Source organism: Engraulis encrasicolus, chromosome 9 (assembly GCF_034702125.1).
Source record: "Engraulis encrasicolus isolate BLACKSEA-1 chromosome 9, IST_EnEncr_1.0, whole genome shotgun sequence".
Taxonomy (NCBI): Eukaryota; Metazoa; Chordata; class Actinopteri; order Clupeiformes; family Engraulidae; genus Engraulis; species Engraulis encrasicolus.
The window spans coordinates 5,400,552-5,424,000 of record NC_085865.1 but is presented as its reverse complement, the minus strand read 5'-3'; the positions used below and the strand labels follow the sequence as shown (position 1 = coordinate 5,424,000).

The 23,449-nt window shown below is 41.5% G+C and overlaps 1 protein-coding gene across 1 annotated transcript; it reads left to right on the top strand.

Annotated features, from left to right (window-relative positions):
* The first annotated feature begins 450 nt into the window (after positions 1 to 450).
* On the top strand, positions 451 to 14,821 carry LOC134455395 (inositol monophosphatase 1-like). Its single transcript, XM_063206414.1, has 9 exons — positions 451 to 588; positions 1,678 to 1,749; positions 4,918 to 5,051; positions 6,204 to 6,308; positions 7,243 to 7,288; positions 8,259 to 8,367; positions 8,792 to 8,900; positions 11,910 to 12,061; positions 14,578 to 14,821. The coding sequence occupies exons 2-9, from the start codon at positions 1,687 to 1,689 to the stop codon at positions 14,700 to 14,702; spliced, it is 843 nt and encodes a 280-aa protein (XP_063062484.1). The 5' UTR covers positions 451 to 588; positions 1,678 to 1,686; the 3' UTR covers positions 14,703 to 14,821.
* Positions 14,822 to 23,449: the final 8,628 nt, after the last annotated feature.

Here is a 23,449-nt window from a genome sequence, read left to right as displayed (position 1 = left end):
TTGCCATAACTTGCAGTCAATCATATCTACCTCACTTTTGTCGACACTTTTTCCCCAGACTGAAACATATTCATGCAAATGATGATCCGTGTCTTGCTAAAACAAATGATCAAATTCAGTTAATTCTTCAGTTATTATTGGTCTGAGTGAAGCCTATTATAGCCTACTATTGTTTTGATGAGTGTGATGACTGATTCCATGACAACATTGCGCAAAAAAATATGTAAAATAAGTTCGAAAACATATCAACTGATGACCAACGACTTAACAATGTGGACTTTCAACATGATGTTACATTTCTAAAGACGTTAAGCCAGAAATAGTGATGGGTTCTAAAGATGAGTACTTTTCCACGCACTACAACATGTTGATTCATATCCCCAGGTTCAAGCACATGTGCGTGTAGTTAGATGGGTATGAGGAAACTAGGAGGGCGTAACTGGTACTTTTCCTTTTCATCATGTCGTGCCAGCTATTTATTTCCCGACCTCCTGGGGAAGTTGCGTTGCATTTGCAAAGTGGAGTGGCAGAAGTCACTTCAAACACCACCATCGATCAACTCCATACAGTAGAACTACATCTCCTCAGGTAAGCGCACCGATGAAGCTGTTTTGGGACATAGCCTACTTGAGTCGTTTTATATTAGAGGCAGGCTGTTTAGCACAGTCGTGCGGTGGTTGGAGCTATTGCAGCAACGATTGTTTTCGAGTTGTTTGCACGTTTTATCGACGTTTTATCTAAATATCAAATTATTGCAGAACGTGTCCGTTGTCTTAAAGGGTTGTACTGTACAGTAACTGGGCTTTGCGTGTCACAAGTCGAGGTCGCTAGTTGTAATGCGCAGCCTTCACAGAACAGCGCACTGGAGAGATGCGGAAGGGCTTTGCGTCTTCTGTTGGCACAGGATGTTGGCACATAACCATATCTGCACGGTTTTACGCACTCCATATTACTCCTCCGCCGCATTAGAATGGATGGAAAATATTGTCTGGAGTGATTTCGCGTGCCTGCGAAATACTCCCCGAGGTTGGAAGGGTCACTTTAGGAGACTAGTGTAGAGCTCTAGGCTATAGAGTGCGGACGAGGTCAAACTTTCTTTGATATATCTAAAGCCCTCAGATTTTACTCAACAGTATGTGTTTTCACTATCAGATAGGCCTATTTGAAACGATGCATAGTGCATTGTCTTCCCTTGCACATGGAGCAATCTTACCAGTTGTTCAAGTGTGTTTTTTCCCATCCATAAAATGCGCTCTCTTGGGGCAGACAGATGCCAATAGCCAGAGGCGGAGGAAGCGCATGTTACGCAATCCTTTTGTCTTTATATCCTGACTCTGACGTAGGCGTAGGCTACGTCAATTTTAACTGTACAGCGTTGGGTACTAATTGTTGCTGTGTTTGTCTGTTTTATGTGATCGTCTCCATATTTCACAAAAGTTTTTTTTAAATTAGTTTTCCATGATTTGGTATGTTTTGCGACTTGCGCTGGAGATGGGAAGATTGTAACTGTAGGCCTTCTCTAGGCTATTATAGGCATAGGCCCTACATGTAGAGTGTTTTATAACAATACAATATATTGTGTTTAGAATTTGTTATCTATATAATATATTAGCCTATGTTTAGAGTTTAGCAGACTTTTGAATTTGAATTTGCTTGTTTTTTTGTTTTTGTTTACAGCACTTGAATATGGCAGATCCCTGGCAAGAGTCTTTTGACCACGCTGTTGCTGTGGCCAGAAAAGCTGGGAAAGTAAGTGCTAACTTTTACTGGTGTCTAATTAGGCTACACCCTTAAACCGCTACATTGTGCAACATTCTTTCACAGCCACGACCAGCATTGGTTCAACACGTTTGGGGGCCCTAGGCAAAATATAGACATGGGGCCATTTTGAATTACTTTTGCCGGTATTTACTATGATGAGAATGACTTGTGCGCATACAATAGGCAAATTTGGTGGGGCCCTAGGCAACTGCCTAGTCTGCTTATTCGTAAAACCAGCTCTGTCCACAGACTCCATACTTGGCTTCTATAAAACTCTTCCCTAGCTCGCTGCATGCTCGGGCACATTCATAGGCACACCTTGGAACAGAGCGGTGCACTGGAACGCCAACAATAAGCAATCACATGTCTATTCTCCTGCATGTAGGGATAGCTCTCGGATGGCTGATCTCAGACTAAAAATTCCAATGTCACAACATCATCTTTCCACCCTATTGCATCTGCACTGCATTCAGAACTAACTCAGAGAAAGTATTATTTTTCACAGCAGCTAATGTAAGTTCTCCTATCTTTGTTAGTCAGTTGGGTTTGCAAATGTTTATGTGAAATGTCTACATCATATTGCCAATCATATCCACTCCACCCCCAGCATCCATGTCAGCTTTATACAGCAATGTCTGTGCGTGTCTGCGGTTTCGATTGTCACCTGATTTGAGAGGTCTGACTTCCTGTTTGGTGTTGTGTTCCAGTTCTCATGTCCGCTCAAATGGTTCGTTCTTCTGTACTGAATTAGGCTACTAATGCCCCACTCTAAAATGTTCTTCCATAGATGAATGAACTGTATGTGCATGTGTGTAAAATCTCAGTATCATACTTGACGCTTTAGTCTGTTGTTGAAATGCAGACTTGGTCAAAATGACCCTGAACGAAAAAGCCCTGCAGTGTATTGTCTCTGTCTGCCAATTTTTTACAACATGTGGAATTTCACTAATTATCTATAGCACAGGTGTTGGCACTAATTAGATCTTGTGCAAATCATCTCGTTAAGTTAATTGGCTGAAGTGCATGAATATATGGGCCAGGAAATGTCAACTTGGGATGCCCGCCTGCCTATGCTGTACATGTAATGGGTTTCCCGTTTGTAAACAAACACCCCTGGCTGTGCACTCCTCAACCTCTGATTGTTGGAAACTGCTGTCAGTCTTAAAATGGGCTCATGTGGTTGGCTGCTTAGCATCTTGCCCCTCCTCACAACATGAATGTTTGTAAATGGGAAACCTACTATACTGTACTGTATGTATGTATGTGTGTGCTATATAAGTATAGCCTATGTACAGTATATCACGAAAGTGAATACACCCCTCACAGTTTTGCAGATTTTTGAGTATATCTTTTCACAGGAAAGCATTACAGAAATTTCACTTTGACACAATGATTAGTGACCTTTTAACAACATATTTAACTGCTTAAATTTCTTGTTCACTCAGAAAAAAACAAAATACAGCCATTAATGTTTGAACATGTACTCATAAAAGTGAGTACACCCCAGATGAAAATCCGGTAGAGAAGGGGCTGTGTTGGCTCGAATCGTCTCGAAATGAAAAGGGATGACAAGGGAGGTCATCAGGGTGCGTCTCAACCTTTCTTTGCATTGAACTTTTACATTTTGAGTCTGCATCTGGCTTAAATAGACTGGTGTGAGATTTGAATGCAATCCTATGGAGAATATCATGATCTGCTTCAGTAGTCACAGTGCATGTTGACATGTATGTTTCTTTTAGGTGTATTTCAGATTGCCAATGTTGACAGCATTCATGCATCCCCAAACCATGTCAGTCCCACTACCATGCTTGGCTTATGAGAGGATACACCTTTTTTGTAAAACTCACTTGTTTACCACCACACATGCGTGACACCATCTAAAGCAAATTTGTTTATCTTGGTCTCAAGAGAGATGAACAGACCAAGGATATGGATCACTGGAACCATGTCGTGTGGTCTGAAGAGACCAAGATAAACAAATTTGCTTTAGATGGTGTCAAGCATGTGTGGTGGTAAACAAGTGAGTTTTACAAAAAAGGTGTATCCTCTCATAAGCCAAGCATGGTAGTGGGACTGACATGGTTTGGGGATGCATGAATGCTGTCAACATTGGCAATCTGAAATACACCTAAAAGAAACATGCATGTCAACATGCACTGTGACTACTGAAGCAGATCATGATATTCTCCATAGGATTGCATTCAAATCTCACACCAATCTATTTAAGCCAGATGCAGACTCAAAATGTCAAAGTTCAATGCAAAGAAAGGTTGAAACGCACACTGATGACCTCCCTTGTCATCCCTTTTCATTTCGTTTCGTTTCGAGACGATTCGAGCCAACATAGCCCCTTCTCTACCGGATTTTAATCTGGGGTGTACTCACTTTTGTGAGTACATGTTCAAACATTAATGGCTGTATTTTGTTTTTCTCTGAGTGAACAAGAAATTTAAGCGGTTAAATATGTTGTTAAAAGGTCACTAATCATTGTGTCAAAGTTACATTTCTGTAATGCTTTCCTATGAAAAGATATACTCAAAACTCTGCAAAACTGTGAGGGGTGTATTCACTTTCGTGATATACTGTATTACCATACCAAGTATAGTAGATGGTTTGGTAACACTTTACAATAACGTCCTATTCACAGTTTTATACTTTATAATTATCAACAAAATGTTTACAATTTTTCATAAATGGGCAAGAAATACTATGCTAACACAGCAAACACAGCGCAGTCGCAGCGGTCCTGGAAGTTTCTCCTCCAAAGACCAGAAGGCATGAAACCACATGAAACTCACACAGTAGAAGTTGATTCCCACTCCACTGTGCAGTCATAGTTTGGTTATTACTCATTTACAAACATTTGTAAATGCTTTGTTAAATGTTAATTGTTATTAAATGTCAATAAAGTGTTTATAAAGCTGTGAATAGGACATTATTGTAAAGTGTTACCAATGGTTTGTTTTGTCCAGGCGGCACCTTGGTACGTACAGTAAGGTCAGAAAATGGTTGAACCTTTTCCAAAATCTCTGTGTAATAAATAACTGAGTCATTAGGGCTTGAACCTGCAACCTTTGGGTTGCCGTACGGCTCCTCTACTAATTGAGCTACCACCGCCCCCTAGTAGCAATAAATAACTGAGTGATTTCTCTTCAGGTAATCCGAGATGCCCTTCAGAACGAGGTGAAGATCATGACCAAGAGCAGCACCGTGGACCTGGTGACCAAGACGGACCAGAGGGTGGAGAAGATCATCATCGAGTCTGTCAAGGAGAAATTCCCCACCCACAGGTAGAGATGCAACGATACACATTTTTTTCACTTCCGATCCGATCCCGATATCTAAATTTGGATATCTGCCGATACCCATACTACTCCGATCCAATACCAAAACCCACATAAATAAATGGGTTTCAACTTGAGGTAGTCCCACGTAGACTATTTAGTCAGGAAAGGGAGTCAGAAGAACAGGAAAACAATGAATAGGTAAAAAGTAGCAAGTAAAAAAGTAACAATTCCATCCTGAAAACTGATATGCATTTCAAGTTTACATTACACCTGGCTCAATGTGAGTATCAGGAAAATTCTGATACTTAGGGAAAATTCCGATCGAATCCGATCTCTGAATTATGTTGATATCTGAACCCGATACCGATACACCGATACCGATATCCCATCCCTGGGCCACAGGTGAGGCCTAGCCTACTGTACAGCAGGGGGCGCATTCTCTCAATATGGATTTGCTTGTGATGTTGACTTGATTATGTCCTGTTTTGAAAGTCGCTTTGGTTATTAAGTGTCTGCCAAATGCAATGTAATGTAATGTAAATAGACACAGCGTACTCCTGTAATGTGTGTGTGTGTGTGTGTGTGTGTGTGTGTGTGTGTGTGTGTGTGTGTGTGTGTGTGTGTGTGTGTGTGTGTGTGTGTGTGTGTGTGTGTGTGTATGTGTGTGTGTCATTATCAGAATATGAATAGACATAATGAAAGGTTCTATGTGCACATACGTACGTACACACAGTAGATGTAACTAAACATTAACAAATATATTTCTGACCATATGTATACCTATGTGTGTGTGTGTGTGTGTGTGTGTGTGTGTGTGTGTGTGTGTGTGTGTGTGTGTGTGTGTGTGTGTGTGTGTGTGTGTGTGTGTGTGATGCTTGTATGTTGTGTGGTGTGTATGTGTGTGTGTGAGAGAGAGATAAGAAAATATAAGAAAAAATATTTGTAGTCATTACCAAAATCATTTTCTGACATTTTTGTGAAGTCATTTTGAAAATGCGTGTTTGTGTGTGTGCGTGTGTGTTTGCATGTGTACGTGCATGCCTGTGTGCGTGCGTGCGTGTGTGCGCGTGCGTGTGTGCGTGCGCGTGGGTGTGCGTGCATGTGTGTGTGTGTGTGTGTGTGTGTGTGTGTGTGTGCATATCTGCCTTCCTTCAGCTTCATTGGAGAGGAGTCTGTAGCGGCAGGGGAGCCCTGCATCCTCACAGATAACCCCACGTGGATCGTAGACCCGGTGGACGGCACCACAAACTTTGTGCACGGGTATGCATGCATTCTATTGCCTAATCAATATTATTGAAAAATGAAAAAAGGTCGCACCATGCATAGGTTTCTTTATTACACAGACGCGTTTAGGCAGAGCGCCGAAACGCGTCTGTGTAATAAAGAAACCTATGCATGGTGCGACCTTTTTTCATTTTTCAGTTTTACAATATTTTGGTCAGCACCCTTAAAAGGAAGAGAAAAACTGTTGGGTGACGCCTGCTCCAACCCTTATGAACCCTAATCAATATTATTACAATTGTTTTCTAGATAGTGTTCCTTACACAGCAATGGGCCTCTACAACTTTCTGTCTCTTCCCACTACTTATTGTAATGTTTCACATAGTTTAATGAGGAGACACATACAGTAGCCAGACAAAATGAAGAGGTGCTGGCCATTAGTTACATTACATTACATTGCACTTAGCTGACGCTTTCATTTTTATTCAAAGCGACTTACAGTTATTATTTTTCAGGGTATTGGTTACAGGCCCTGGAGCAATGTGTGGTTAGGTGCCTTGCTCAAGGGCACTTCAGCCATGGATGGAGATGTAGGGAGAGGTCAGGGGGGATTCGAACCTGCAACCCCCAGATTGACAGACCAACTCTCTGACCACTAGGCCATGGCTGCCCCTTTTATTGTCTTTATTGTCCACAGGTGTGGAAACTTGTCTTCAGTTTCACCATTGTAAAAGACATACAGTTACACATTGCACATTTAAAGACATTACACATTTAAGACAGACACCTCATTCCACACAAGAACAATCAGGAATACCACTCCAGTAAATTTAGCCACAGGCCAAACAGTTGTCACAATAAAAATTAAATCAGGTTATCACATACTTAGAATGTACGGTATGGCACCTTCTTGCCTTTTTTTAATGTTTCACATTTTAAACATGATAGTACTTCATTTTTCGATCTTTCACAGGTTCCCCTTCGTAGCTTGTTCCATTGGCTTCGCCGTGAACAAAGAGGTGAGGCCCCATACCTGTTTTGTGACATATTTGTTCATTTATATTATGCAAATTTGAATTGACAGCTTTGATTGTCAAACTGGATCTAAAAGACACCTTCTAGTATTTCACATGTCTAGTAGGAACTATTTGTAATGCCAAACACAGCTATATTTTTTACTGAACACTTGAGATGGCTGAACAGTACGATCATTGACGGTACTGAACAAGTGTTCAGAACATATGGTACTGGACTGTAGACTTGTGATACCAGGGGAGTATACTAAGAAAATGTTTAGTTAAAGGGGTATGCCACTATGCTACACGGATCCATTGACTTTCTCTAGCTTAGCGACATATTCCCTCTTTTAACTTGTCTTAAAGCAAGACAACGCTTAACATGAAAAATAAGACACTTTACCACCTTTATAAACCCTGGCCAACGTATTAACTGTATTAAGCCCCAAAATAGTGGCATACTCCTTGAACCTACAGGAAGTGGTACACCTGCTAATAGAGATACCTGCAGACATCATTTAGTTAATAAAACCATGACTCCAGGCTCTTCTATTAGATGATTTACCTCTACCACAAGGTCAACTTAACCTGGTTTACTACTGAGCCAGCATCTCAGTGTACCCCCCAGGTCGTCAGTCGAGGATCAAGACTAAGGAGCTGTTTCCACGTAGCTGGATATTTTTGTATGTGGATATGTTTTTCTCCTGGTTGCATTGGTTTTGGCATCCCATTTCCACATAGCAGATATTTAAAATCCAGGTATAAAAAGCAGGAGAAAAAAATATCCTGTTTAGGGGGCTGAAACGCATTTGTTACAATGGAGGATTTATGTTTATCCGCACGTTGCTTTTACACCTAAACAGGAGAAAAAAATATCCTGCTAAAAAATATCCTGCTACGTGGAAACAGCACCTGAGACAGATGTGCTTGCTGTGCTCACAGTATAATTGTTGTTTTGGATGGTTGTTTGCAGCTGGAGTTTGGCGTGGTGTACAGCGCTCTGGAGGATAAGATGTACACAGGCCGCAAGGGCAAAGGAGCCTTCTGCGATGGAGAGAGACTGCAGGTGTCGGACCAGACAGGTGAGCCTAGTTGACTTGACATAGTCCGTAGCCCCTGTGGCACGCTGTAATAGACATTGAAAGTTAAGTATTACACTACTATGACAGTGCACAGGGCCTTTAGTAATACATTACGACTTGGTCATTGCCATTCTGGTAACAGCTATTTTATAATGCCGTGTCTTAAGGGGTTAACGTCAAAACATACAGTATGGCTGTGTGAATAGTAATACTGCAGTTTAACAGCACGGAATGCAGTATTTCTGACAAGACTACACAGCAAACCGCAAAACAAATGGCAACAAATTGCAGTACTTTATGCAGTAATTTGGACACGGACATGAAATGAACTATATCTAAATGAATTCATATAGGATGAACATATTTGTTGTTTTTTCCTCTTGATGGATTATGATGTTGGATGTTGTTTTTGTCTTTCCCCCAGACATGCGGAGGACTCTGATCATCAGTGAGCTGGGCTCCAATAGAGACCCGGAGGTGGTCGGCAAGATCTTCTCCACCATGCAGAAGATCCTCTGCATCCCCGTACACGGGTGAGGACTAGGGATGTAAATAAAATTGAAATGTATCGATGTATTGGAAGTATCGGCCGGTGATTTAATCGAATCGCATCGTATCGCCCCTGTCCAATGCCCTAGCTCCATAACATAATAGTAGTGGAAAAGAAATTGGAAAAAATCGAATCGATCTGAATCGCATCGTATCGTGGGGAATTCTTAAGTATCGAAAAAAAAATCTAATCCCTGATTGAAGAAATCGATACCGTATCGTATCGTCATGAAGGCTGTGATTTACACCCCTAGTGAGGACCGCATTGATCACACAGCACTGATTACACTATGCAGTACATATGATGCATAATGCATAACAGTACATAGTAATCATGATCAGGGAAGCTGACAAGGGGCGACAAAGGGCTCAGTTGTCCCGGGCCCAGGCCAAGAGGGGGCCCAGAATTTAGTCCATATTACAATGTATAGTATTGGTTGTGGGGGCCCTTTCAAATGACTTTGTCCCGCGCCTGGTAAAAGCTGTCAGCGACCCTGATCATGATATAAGGTCCTACACCCCCGCCCCGTACACGGGGGAATGGCAGTACTTTACACTACATACTGTATGATGCATAACAGTACATAGTAATCAGTGTTGTCCTTTGGGTTGGAAGTCTAAACCTTCTGCCTGATGGCAGAAGCTCAAACTCCCCATAGAGAGGGTGATCCGCACAGTCTAAAATCGCAAGCGCTTTCCTTTGGACATGGTGATAAAACAGTTCACTGAGCAGAGTCTGCTCCTCCCCTATGACCTTCCCAGCCACAGTGACTAGTTGTCCCATTTTATTTCGTTCAGCAAGTTTCAGGTTACCAAACCACACAACAATAGCAAAGGACAGGGCTGGTTCAATAAAATACTTATAAAACAAAGACATCATTTTTCTGCATACATTAAAAGTGTTCATTTTTCTTACAAAATAGAGACGCTGCTGGACCTTTTTATATACAGGTATGGCCTCAGAATTTGGCTGAAAACATGTCCTTGTCATGGGTAGTCCCCAGATATGTATCCTTCTCAGCTGTATCCTTCTCTGTTGAGAATCGCTACTGTAGACAAAGACTCGTGGTGTCTTGCAGTATTGCAAGACGTGTCATGTAATACTGGCCTAGATATTTCTTCGAAGAAGGCCAGCAGCTAAATTATCTACATGAGATGTTGATTAGGATAAGGATCAGCTGATTTGAAAATATGGATTCAAATAGTGGAATAGGCCATTTCACTCGCCTAAGAAATTCTCTGCAGACTGCTGTACTTATACTTATGCATATACAGCTTATACTTGTAATGTCCCACTCGCAACAGCAGAGGGTGCAAATGTACTCTGTATTAACCAAAATTAATTTCTGTAGCTCTCTTATGCATTATATCAGGGGTGGAGGACCTTTTCCATTCGAGGGGCCACTTCAAATTCCTCCAACGTTCGTAAACGCCCTCCAAGGGCTGTACTATGAACACAAACCAGGATTTCCCCCTGCACTTTAGTCCTATATTGAAGGCAGCCACCTTTAAAATAGACCCCACCTTCTCTAGGTCCCCTGAATATAACTTAATTGTATTGCAAATGTAATTTCTAAGATTCCTTTAATAATGTAAACGGCCTTCAAGACAGTTGCACAGTTGTGACGAAGGACTGGGAGTCCGAAACGCTGTGCCATTAAACTTTCTCTGGGAGCATCAAACAGTGTTGTGGACCTATATTTTTCTCTCAGTGATCTTTTGTTTGGTCCAGCACCCGTGCAACTGATGTGTGCGTATTCTCTGACTTTTTGAACTAGCCCAGTGGTTCTCGAACTTTTTCCGTCATTTCCCCCTTCGGAGGGTCTGGATGCTTCTGAGCCCCCCCACGCTAGCAGTACTCGCGCAGACTGGTTTTACGATCGCAGTGCTGTGCAGAATCAAAGGAAAGGTGACTGGTGAGATAAAACAAAGAAGGACGGCAGTGGAATGTGTGTTCATTTCCTATATGAGAATTAATAATATAATGTTTATAATTATGTATATGATGTTTAAAACGTAGGCTATTGGGTAATTGGCGAGACAGGAAATCATTTCCTTGGGGGGGAAAAATCAGATGTCACACGCCCCCCCTGTGATGCCTCTGCGCCCCCCCCCAGGGGGACTTACGCCCCACTTTGAGAAACACTGAACCAGGCTATGTAACCTCTTACACCAGCACTCTGCTGTCTTCAGTCTTAATCACTGCATGCTAGGGGTGGCCAACATTCTCAAACCACTTTCTGCTGAAAAAAGTGACTGCATTTTAGATCTGAAAATGTCCATCTCATAAGTATGATGAAGCCAAAACATGACACATCAGTTTTAAAACCATGCTGTGCATTCAATGTTTATTGGTATTTATTCAATCTTTAATTATCTGATACTTGATGTTAGATGCATGTAAAAGGCCATAGTGTTGTTTTTTTTTTTAAAACTTCATGGCACAGCACAGAGCAGAGGACAGTTGGCCTATTTGGTCCCCTGGCCTTGCTTTGCCCTTTGGTTTACCCCTTAGCTTCCTGTGCTTGTGCTGTTACTGATGCTACCAACATTGCTATGGGTGCATTCCAATATGCTACCTTGCGTCCTCCACTTGTGCTTGTGGCCTCGCCCCGCCTTCTGGCCCCACCTCCGTGGAGAAAACAATAAAGTTTGTGGCTTGTGGCCTCGCCCCGCCTTCTGGCCCCACCTCCGTGGAGAAAACAATAAAGTTTCCCCGCTGTCGGCCTAGCCAAAACAATTTTTTCGCGGACTATTCTTCATTCACCATCCAGTTTGCTAATGAGAAAATGACTTAACTATTGAGCCTTTTGCGAGATATTGAAATATAATGCTGTAGTCAGTGATGTCATTATGACATATTACTTCCTGGTATGAGGCCACAAGCACAAATGGAGGACGCAAGGTCGCATATTGGAACGCACATGTTATGATGACGCTAACATCACTTCACTTCCTTGTTATGCTAACATCATTTCCTTGTGTGTCTGTAGTATCCGAGGCTCGGGGACGGCGGCCACTAACATGTGCATGGTGGCGTCTGGGGCGGTGGAGGCCTTCTTCGAGATCGGCATCCACTGCTGGGACATCGCCGCCGGGGCCGTCATCGTCACCGAGGCCGGGGGCGTACTCATGGACGTGGACGGTATGGATGGCAGCTGGATGTGTGTGTGTGTGTGTGTGTGTGTGTGTGTGTGTGTGTGTGTGTGTGTGTGTGTGTGTGTGTGTGTGTGCAGGGCCATAACCAGACATTTTCAAATACAGGTGTCAAATACTGCGTTCTGTACTACATACTGTACATTTAGAATGCTTAAACACTTCAGTCAAACTTTTAAGTTTGTTTTCATTAATCACTGCCTTGAGGATAAATGAGGGTGGTGTATACAGACTAAATTTATCATTGTTGATCATGTATCGATTTTCATCATAGATAAATTTTACATTACTGAAAAAAATACTGAGGACGTGACCTTTGTGTCCTCAATGGTACAGTAGTTACGGTGTGTGCGTGTGTGCGTGCGTGCGTGTGCGTGCGTGTGTGTGTGTGTGTGCTTGCGTGCGTGTGTGTGTGTGTGTGTGTATTCATAGTCTGAATTGAGCCGTGTCTGTCTGCTGCTAAAGTGTTACACAATAATCCCTTCTATTCTCTCTGAAATGTCAATGCATGTTACATTTTTTTAAACCATCATTTTAGTGTATTTTAACCTAGGCTTATTTATTCATTATTCTTTGTAACATTAAATAACATTCCACCTTCCATTTTGTTAATGTATTTTCATGGTAAAAACACCATATTGAAGAGCACAAACAGATCTTAAAAAGGCATGTAAGGCCTTACCTATTAAACTTTTAAGCACAATACTGAAGTCTGTACTTAAGTTGTGTTATTAGTATATTAAGTGCACTTTAAGTGTACTTTTTGGTGCACAAATTAAACATGTAAAAGTGTCTTTAATTCGATAAAAGCATACCACCACCAATGATTTCTAAGTATTATAATTAAGTATATAAAAGTATACTTAAAGTGTACTACTCAAGACTATTACTTCAAGAACGTAATTGTGCCTGTCAAAGGACAGGTAGTTGTGGTCTAGTGGTTAGAGTGCAGGTCTGTGGTTCAGTGAATTGTGGGTTCGAATCCTGGTTGAGGCAGTGGTTGTTGTCTGAAGTGAAGGTGAAAGGAAGGTTCATGTGAATGGCTGATGGTTGTGAACAAGACAATGTACAATGGAAATGAGTAACTGGGGATTACATTAATGTTTTTTTCATATACTTTTGAAATATATTTAAAGTGTACTTAAAATAAATATATTTCAAATGTGCTTAAAGTAAAATCTACTTGTAGTATACTTAAAATACATTTAGAGTCAATACACTTAAAATGTACTTAAAGCGATTTTTGTGAATATATTTGAAATGTACTTAAAGTAAGTATGTTTTTAGTATATTAAGTACACTTGTACAAAGTTTGATTTTAGTACAAAAAAGTCAACTTAAAATGTGATTAAGCTCTACTTAATTATATTTCAAGTGTATTTAAGTATACTTTAAGTTGTCCCAAAATAACACAACTTAAGTATGTACTTCTGCAGTATACTATAAAGTACTTTCTCATGACATTGAAATAGATTTCTAATGTACTTAAAATGTGCTTATCCGCATGCTAAAGTTCACATTAAACACATTTTAAAGTGACTTGGTTAGTATACTTATAATGTACTTAAAGTTAAATATATTTTTAGTATATTAAGTACACTTGTACAAAGTTTGATTTTAGTACAAAAAAGTCAACTTAAAATGTGATTAAGCTCTACTTAATTATATTTCAAGTGTATTTAAGTATACTATAAGTTGTCCCAAAAAAACACAACTTAAGTATGTACTTCTGCAGTATACTATAAAGTACTTTCTCATGACGTTAAAATAGATTTCTAATGTACTTAAAATGCACTTATCCACATGCTAAAGTTCACATTAAACACATTTTAAAGTGATTTGGTTAGTATACTTATAATGTACTTAAAATTAAGTATGTTTTTAGTATACTAAGTACACTTGTACAAAGGTTGATTTTAGTACAAAAAAGTCAACTTAAAATGTGATTAAGCTCTGCTTAATTATATTTCAAGTGTATTTAAGTATACTATAAGTTGTCCCAAAATAACACAACTTAAGTATGTACTTCTGCAGTATACTATAAAGTACTTTCTCATGACGTTAAAATAGATTTCTAATGTACTTAAAATGCACTTATCCGCATGCTAAAGTAAACATTAAACACATTTTAAAGTGACTTGGTTAGTATACTTATAATGTACTTAAAGTTAAATATATTTTTAGTATATTAAGTACACTTATACAAAGTTCAATTTTAGTACAAAAAAGTCAACTTAAAATGTGTTTAAGCTCTACTTAATTATATTTCAAGTACATTTAAGTATACTATAAGTTGTCCCAAAATAACATTCTTTAAATACACACTTTTGAAGTACACTTTAAATACAATAAAACGTACTTATTAAGTATATATTAAGTACACTTTTTTTTTACTTGGGTAGTTTCACTATGCATGTGACACATACAAATCCTTGTAATCTATGTAATCCTCGTAATGCTTCACAATCCCAAATGTAATCTGTGGCTGTTTCTTGTGTGGTGCAGGAGGACCATTTGACCTGATGTCAAGAAGAATGGTGTCGGCTAATAATAAAGCCATCGCTGACAGGATCGTCAAAGAGATAGAGATTTTCCCCAAAGAGAGGGATGACGTGGCCCCAAAGAAGTGAGCATCCCATGCCCCTCCATCTTGAAAATCACTGCCCCTTCCTGTTACACCTCCACGTACAGTGGTCCACTGCCCAGGGTGTGTAAAAGTCTTATTGAAGGCTTAGTCGAATGTTACAATATTTATATCTATAAAATGTAGTGTAGGGACCACCTCCAGCTTTAAAGGGACACTGTGTGAGATTTTTAGTTGTTTATTTCCAGAATTCATGCTGCCCATTCACTAATGTTACCTTTTTCATGAATACTTACCACCACCATCAATTTCTAAGTATTCATTATGACTGGAAAAATTGCACTTTTCATATATGAAAAGGGGGATCTTCTCCATGGTCCGCCATTTTGAATTTCCAAAAACAGCCATTTTTAGCTGCAAAAATGACTGTATTTGGACCATACTAGAAATTATTTGTTCATTATTTAGTAAACTTTCATGTAAAGATCAAATTTGGCAATAGGGAGCCTATGAGCAGCATAGTTGCAGTACCCTTTTTGACCATTTCCTGTGTCCAGTGTCCCTTTAAGGCCAGACCACTGTCAAATGCTTTTATTTTTTACCCATGGAATGCCTGTGTGAACACTGTTGCACTCTCTACCGAAGCAGGAGTTTACCAGCGATTCTGAGAGTATCCTATATACATTGTCCAGTCTCTCTGATTTTACTGGGCATGAGATTACATATCGCCAGTGATTTTACTGGCCATTAGGTATTGTCAGTGAGGACCATGCACGCACATGTATGTGACTATCGTGTCAATTTTGTTTTTCATAAAAAATAAAATGAAATGATTCAAAATCGAGAGTGTTTGTAAGTTTTCATACAAATCTCAGAAGAAAACCATGAGAGTTGCCCATCAACTTGGCAGTACAAATAGTGTGTTGTGACATTTTATGACTCTATTTGATTTTTTTTTGTTTTTTTGGGTATACCTTAATATGTTAAGGTCTGTCTGTCTGACTTTGACTCTTAAGGTCTGCCTGTCTGTCTGACTCTGTCTGACTCTGTCTGACTCTGTCTGACTCTCTCTCTCTCTCTCTCTCTCTCTCTCTCTCTCTCTCTCTCACACACACACACACACATACACACACACATATACACAACCCCTTTTGACGCCATATTTTAAGCTCTCTCTCTCTCTCTCTCTCTCTGTACCCCCCAACCCCCCCCCCCCACACACACCCCTCCCCTTATGACTCCATATTTACCATGTAATTGCTGCAATTATCAGATACAATAAACAGTCGAGCCATTTACTCATATAAATAAATAAAATCTACTAAATGCCAGAGTCATCTTCCATTAACATTAGCTTACTTGAAGGGGGCGTGTGTCTAATGATCTTATTTCCATTTGCAATGCAGCAATTTTCTTGTCAATGTCTTTTTGTGGTCAGCCTGATGTCTTGAAACAGTCTTTTCATTCGGGATTTTTTTTTGTCTGTCTGGCAATGAAAACCGACCACATTCATCCTTACATGGCCTTGGCAGTCGATGGAGACGAGAAAAAGGCAAACTTGGCCAACTTTCTTGCTTCAGTGAGCATGTACAACTGGCCCATGTAGTTCTTATACAGGCCAGCAGGGGGGAGTGTATTACCACACTTGGAGGTTGTAACTTACAACACTGCCTTCACGTCGTCTAGTAATGCTACTTTATTGAAACCAGTAAAGCTTTTACACAAAAGTGTAACTTCCTCTCTAGCATATCAAAGTATGCAATTTGCCACCACTATAGTTGTTGTAAGAATCTATACAAAGTGGTTTACAAAGGTCACTGTCAATGAAAAACAACAACAACAAATACATGAACAAAAAGGCTGAACAAATCAGATAGGTTTAACTCCAAATAAACAATAACAATAGCAAACAAACAATAGTTGCTTACCCTGCCGTGTGTGTGTGTGTGTGTGTGTGTGTGTGTGTGTGTGTGTGTGTGTGTGTGTGTGTGTGTGTGTGTGTGTGTGTGTGTGTGTGTGTGTGTGTGTGTGTGTGTGTGTGTGTGTGTGTGTGTGTGTAAGTAAGTGTGTCACAGGCTAGAGACTAGAGAGAAAAAGCTTTGTGTGTTACTTTATGTGTGTGTGTGTTTTAACTCCACACAACAACAGTTGCTTATACCCTGCCGTATGTGTGTGTGAGTGCGTGCATGCACGTACGTATGTGTGTGTGTGTGTGTGTGTGTGTGTGTGTGTGTGTGTGTGTGTGTGTGTGTGTGTGTGTGTGTGTGCGTGCGCGCGTGCGCGTGTGTGTGTGTGAGTGTGTGTGTGTGAGAGAGAGAGAGAGAGAGAGAGAGAGAGAGGGAGAGGGAGAGACAGAGAGAGAGTGTGTGTGTGTGTGTGTGTGTGTGTGTGTGTGTGTGTGTGTGTGTGTGTGTGTGTGTGAGTATGTGTGTATGTGTACTCCAGCAGAGAAGTGTGCATGTGAGACTCGTGTGATCATCTAAGCGGTAAAGACCAGGTGTTTGATGGGGAGAGGATATAACACACACACACACACACACACACACACACACACACACACACACACACACACACACACACACACACACACACACACACACACACACACACACACACACACACACATGCACGCACGTACACAGACACAGACACACTCTCTCTCTCTCTGTCTCTGTCTCTCTCTCTCTCTCTCTCTCTCTCTCTCTCTCTCTCTCTCTCTCTCTGTCTCTCTCTCTCTCTCTCTCTCTCTCTCTCTATCTCTCTCTCTCTCTGTCTCTCTCTCTCAATCACTCTCTCTCTCATCATCAGTACGAGCAGGTGTTCGATGGGGACAAGTTATAATGCACACACACACGCACATGCACACGCACACACACACAAGCACGCACACACCACAGCATCGTTTACGTGTAAGCAGTATAAGAGCAGGTGTGTGATGGTGCAAAGTTATATTGCGAGACGGAGATTGGGGCCGGGTAACTGTATCCCCTCTTCATAGCCTGGACTGGACTGGCCATGGGGCACACAGGGCATTTACCCGGTGGACTGTTGATGATTTTAGTGTGTAGTGGAAAGCGCGCACATCCAGCAAAAAAGCATCAGCAGATGCCAAATCAAAAAACTGTCACATGTAGGAGCGGGAAAGGATCTGCACACTGTTTGCAAAAGACTTAATTTATTTGGAGCAACGTTTCGATCGAAACGTTGCTCCAAATAATTGAAGTCTATTGCAAACAGTGTGCAGATCCTTTCCCGCTCCTACTGTTGATGATTTTAGCCTGGCCTTCAGGGGCTGTTCCAGACTAGCCTGTGCCCTCCTAGTGACGCAACAGTTTCAGTGTTGCAACTAGTCAGGTCTAGAGCAATTCAAGAACTTTCTGAGTTCCCGAAAATATGGGAACTCCTCCCATTTTCTCGGTAAGCAAACAAAAATAAGCAAACCAAGGGAGGGAAATGTTAATTGTTATGCTCTTGGTCAGACCAAGTCTTGGAATGATTTGAACGTCGATTATAATCAGGCTAGTTCCAGACCAAAACTGCCGGGGGGGGGGGGGTGTTCCGAGGTGGTGCCATTATTCTTTCCAGAGGGGGCACATAAATTGGCAATAGAGATACATTTTTTTAAATTATGAATATATAATACACAAAAATGTATATCAGGTTGCAGTCATTGGCTGTTCGACACAGGGGCCACACTGTTCGTCGTCCCCCTCGGCCTCGGGGCTGCAAACTCACCGCCTCGTCAGAGAATCGTATATGAGAGTGAGATAAAGCAGGCGGGTTCTTTTCCGGTATCCACTTTACGTCGGGTGAACGCCCCTTTAGGAGACCTTCGATTAGGAGACCTTCGGAGTCTTGAGGTAGAGAATAAATGGAGTCCCCTTAGCGCTGTAGATGGCGGTAGCGCACGTCTTGTGCAAACACCACGAAAAGAGAAGAAGAAGGAGGGACAACGCCCCCTTAGGAGACCAAATTTTGAGCACACGCTTTTGCATTGAGTGGCCGTGTTTCGATTCCTCTTATTATATATCCAACCTCTTTGACCTCGTCAACGCATCGGTCTCAGCAATGGGAAGCACAGTACGAGACCGCTGAGCTCAAGGGCCGGTCCGATTAGCCAGGCCGCGCCCTCCGAGTGACGCAACAGCTTCTCGAAGATATTTGAAAGTCGATGATAATCAGGCTAGGTCTGATAGCCCGAGCGCTACCGCACTGTATTGAGGTTTCGGGAGGAGGGAGGTTTACTAGCATTCCATGCCACACTCTGCAAGATGCCCCTGTCGTGCCGAAAAGCAAGTCCCTGCCAGAACACGAGTCCCCTCATTGAAACCAATGACATTTTTTGAGAGAAAATTATACACATTTTTGCAGAATGAATTACATAATTTATGAACTAAACATATGCTTATGAACATTACTCCTCCTCCACTTAATATGAGCTATTTGAATGAAACCGTAACATTTGTTATGACAATTTTTCCGATTATTTTATGGAAATAATACTGAAATTGTAACCAGCTCTTGATAATACTTCCAGACCAGGAATGTAGATGCTTTATTGACAGGCTTTCCATCTTAAATTGTGTCGGATTTGTCTGCAAAAATGGGTAAAAAATATCAGAAAAATTGGTCATTGGTTTCCATTGGTTTCAATGAGGGCACTCGTGTTCTGGCAGGGACTCGCTTTTCGGCACGACACCCCCCCTCTGCTACACCTGTCTGAAAGTGCCCTGCCTGATTTTCCATCCCAGTCCAGCCCTGTTCATCGCAGCAATTGTTCCGTTGCCAAATGATATATGAGAGCACCTGCGCATCTCGCACCGCGTCGCATCTCATCGCATCGATTCGGAGAGCAGCAGGTTTTAATTGGAGCATATTGAAGCATATCAAATCATTATCTTAAATAGAATTACACACATACACACATCAATCAAGTGTAACTATATATGTGTGTGTGTGTGTGTGCGCGCGTGTGTGCTTGTGCATGCGTGTGTCTCCCTGTGTGTGTGTGTGTGTGTGTGTGTGTGTGTGCGTGTGCGTGTGTGTGTGTGTGTGCTGTTATTTTTGTAATCAGTCAGTGAGGATCAGGTTGTTGGAGTAGAATGTGCAGATTGAGATGAAGACGTTGGTGTAATACTCAGCAGCAGATTACAGAGCTGTCAGGAGCTACAGTATGGCCATGGGCTATTATGGGATGCAATGTTCCCCTTGGGCTAGCCGACAGCTGCGCGCTGTAATTCCTGCAAATGGGCAGAAGTGGAACTGTATGTTTTGAATGAATGAATGAATGAATGAATGAATGAATGAATGAATGAATGAATGAATGAAGGGGGAATTTGTTTTGTTTGTTTTGTTGCGTTTTGGGAACACTTGAACATACAGACAATTACAACATTATACAAGGACGAGACCAAAAAAAACAAACAAAACATACAGAGTATTCAACATAAATAAAAAGTCCTGGTAGAATAGAAATAATTAAATTAAAATTAAAATCCTATATACATTCAGTATATTAAAGTTATTATATTAACTCTGTATTAAATGTATGAATGAATGCTTTTTTCGTTTTGTTTCCATAAAGAAATGTCAAATGAGATTGTAACAAATGAAGATGGCCTTTTCAATGTACAGCAATGATGGAATCAGTGTATGGCCGGGAATTGTAGAGACACTTTATGGATGCTTACGTACGGCGGGAAACATAAATGTTGTTTAAAAATGTGTGTCAGGGGGGGCGCTGTGGCGCAGCGTGCTAAGCCCCCCACATTTGGGCTTGCATGCCCACCCACGGGGACCCCGGTTCGAGTCCGGCCGGGGTCATTTCCCGATCCTCCCCTGTCTCTCTGTCCCATTCGCTTCCTGTCACCATCTTCAACTGTCCTGTCAAATGAAGGCATAAAAGCCCCTAAAAATATATTTTAAAAAAAAATGTGTGCCAGTCTCGGCCTCTCAAATTCACTATGCGAAATACCTTTTTTTTTTTTTTTTTTTTTAAATGTTTTGTCTTGTGTACTTCTTGCTCTAGGTCACATTCCATTCCAAGTGTTACGTAAATTCCATCTTTTCATTCTGTCACCATTCAAAAGCAAAGAACTTGCAAACTGGCACTTCAAATCTCTCAACTATCAATTAACTTCATTTACAGTTTATTCACTGAACTGTGCACACATTTGTGCAATTTTGTTACGTATGTATTGTATGTAAACGACTAGACCATAATGGACCATCTACACAGTAAATGTTGCGGTGTTAATTCAACACTTAAAGATTTCATTTAAGTCCAAATGATGTCAAATCAACTCTCTAAGTGTAAAGTGAGCACTGCAGAATTTACTGTGTACTTTTTGTATGTGTGTGTGTGTGTGTGTGTGTGTGTGTGTGTGTGTGTGTGTGTGTGTGTGTGAGAGAGAGAGAGAGAGAGAGAGAGAGAGAGAGAGAGAGAGAGAGGTAGAGAGAGAGAGAGAGGGGGAGAGAGAAAGAAGGAAAGATAGTGAACGAGAGAGCTAGCGAGCGAGAGATATTAGCCAGGAGCTCCTACAATATAGAACCCTCTACTTTCTACTCGTCTCCACAGCCCAGGGTGATATAGCACCCTCTACTCTCTACTCGTCTCCACAGCCCAGGGTGATATAGCACCCTCTACTCTCTACTCGTCTCCACAGCCCAGGGTGATATAGCACCCTCTACTCTCTACTCGTCTCCACAGCCCAGGGTGATATAGCACCCTCTACTCTCTACTCGTCTCCATAGTGAAAAGTGAAAGCCCATTGGGAAACTCCAACTCCCATTGTCATTGTGACACAGCACTCCACAGCACACAAGTGAACACTGCACACTGCACACAACGAAATTGCATTTATGCCTCACCCGTGCAAGGGGGCAGCCCTCAGTGGCGCCCCATGGGGAGCAGTGCGGTGGGACGGTACCATGCTCAGGGTACCTCAGTCATGGAGGAGGATGGGGGAGAGCACTGGTTGATTACTCCCCCCACCAACCTGGCGGGTCGGGAGTCGAACCGGCAACCTCTGGGATGCAAGTCTGACGCCCTAACCGCTCACCCATGACTGCCCATAGCCCAGGGTGATATAGCACTCTCTACTCCTCTCGGCTCTTTTGACCCCCCCCCATAACTCATGAACGAAATACGGTATGACCACCAAACTTTGGGGAGATTATCTACATATGGACATCTATGAATGACGTAATTTGTGTGTCATTATCTGGTATTATGATGTCATTATGACATCATCTGATTACAATGCCCAAAATCTCGCCATGATGTATTTTCCATCAAATTTAGGTAGGCCTAATGCACTTACAGTACATTTTAATGATTATATGCTTCAGACCACTTTAATGCTCACAAAGCTGTCTGATGCTAATGGAAATAAAAAAATAAAAAAAATATGAAAAAGGAACAATAATGAGACTTAGATCAGTGATTTTCGGTCAGACATACCTGTCAGAAAACCGTTGCCATGGCAACGGCAAAAATGATAAACATAATCTTTTGGTACTAAACTGTAGTCAACTAAATTTTAGGAAAATTCACGAAGTTTCGTAGTCATAGCTTAAGTCGTTAAGGAATTATACAACATCGAAGTTGGTGCGGGCACTTTTACCCCCCCCCCCCCCCAGTCTGGATAGGGTTAATAACGTGCCATATCCCCCCTGGCATCCCCTCGTGGTCCCCCCAGGGGTCCCTGGCCCCCACTTTGAAAACCACTGTAGACCATATCAGCACTGTAATGATGTGAAACATGCCATAGCGATCACAGATCAGCGGGAGAGGAGAGGAGAGCCGCTTCTTATTGATCTCTACAGTGTCATTCAACCTGTTTCAAATGTTAACCACAAATCAATAGCCTCCACCTGCTGTAACATACAAGGAAGCTTTTAGCAGACGCTACTGAAACCTGTCTGGTTTGTTGTAGGCCTACACTGTGTGTGTGTGTGTGTGTGTGTGTGTGTGTGTGTGTGTGTGTGTGTGTGTGTGTGTGTGTGTGTGTGTGTGTGTGTGTGTGTGTGTGTGTGTGTGTGTTTTCTGTGTTGTTTATTTGTTTTTGTTTTTTTGATCACCTGATTATTGACACAAACACAGGATACCTTTATGTCTCTCTCTCTCTCTCTCTCTCTCTCTCTCCTGACAATCACCTCAAATGAAACTCGAAATGAATCCCAGGCTTCTTAATATCCACCCAACGACCAATTACGATCAATATTTTGTCACTCGGCGGCGTCGGATGGTAATGTACTTAGTGTGAGTAATTGCCTTGCCATCGCGTCTGGCTGCGGGCCAAATAGCCTTCATTCCCATAATGCAATTCACTCATTCAAGGTGTCTTACCTTCAAGTGGGGAATGATGATATTTCATCAATGATGTTAGTTACAGGCCCGTCCAGGGTTGCGTCGAATACCTCACACCGTATGTGCTCTAAAATACATGAATGCATTAAGTACCATCATCGAGTAGGTGCTCTGAAATATGTTAATATATTAAATAGATCATAGCCCATGTGCCCTTGTCAGGCTAGTGTAAGACAATGCCACTCTTGCCGATTTTTTTTTTTTTTTTTTTGGTAACACACACTTTCAGAAGCACCAGCACCACTTCAAACATGAAACCAAGTGTTCAATTAAAGAATAAGGTGGGAACTTTGCGTATCATTGCTTGAGGCAATTTCAAAGGCCGAAAAGCTTTTGAGAGGCACCTAGTGCACAGTAAACAAAGTATGCTATTTATAATTCTCCCCCACTCCTTTGTTATTTACTATTGAATTAAGGGTGGA

Bases quoted from the DNA above. Each gene is read 5' to 3' on its own strand.
- LOC134455395 (XM_063206414.1), top strand. From the start codon at position 1,687: ATGGCAGATCCCTGGCAAGAGTCTTTTGACCACGCTGTTGCTGTGGCC. The intron at 6,309-7,242 runs GTATGCATGCAT...GATCTTTCACAG, and splicing joins ACCACAAACTTTGTGCACGG to GTTCCCCTTCGTAGCTTGTT. The intron at 7,289-8,258 runs GTGAGGCCCCAT...GGTTGTTTGCAG, and splicing joins GCTTCGCCGTGAACAAAGAG to CTGGAGTTTGGCGTGGTGTA.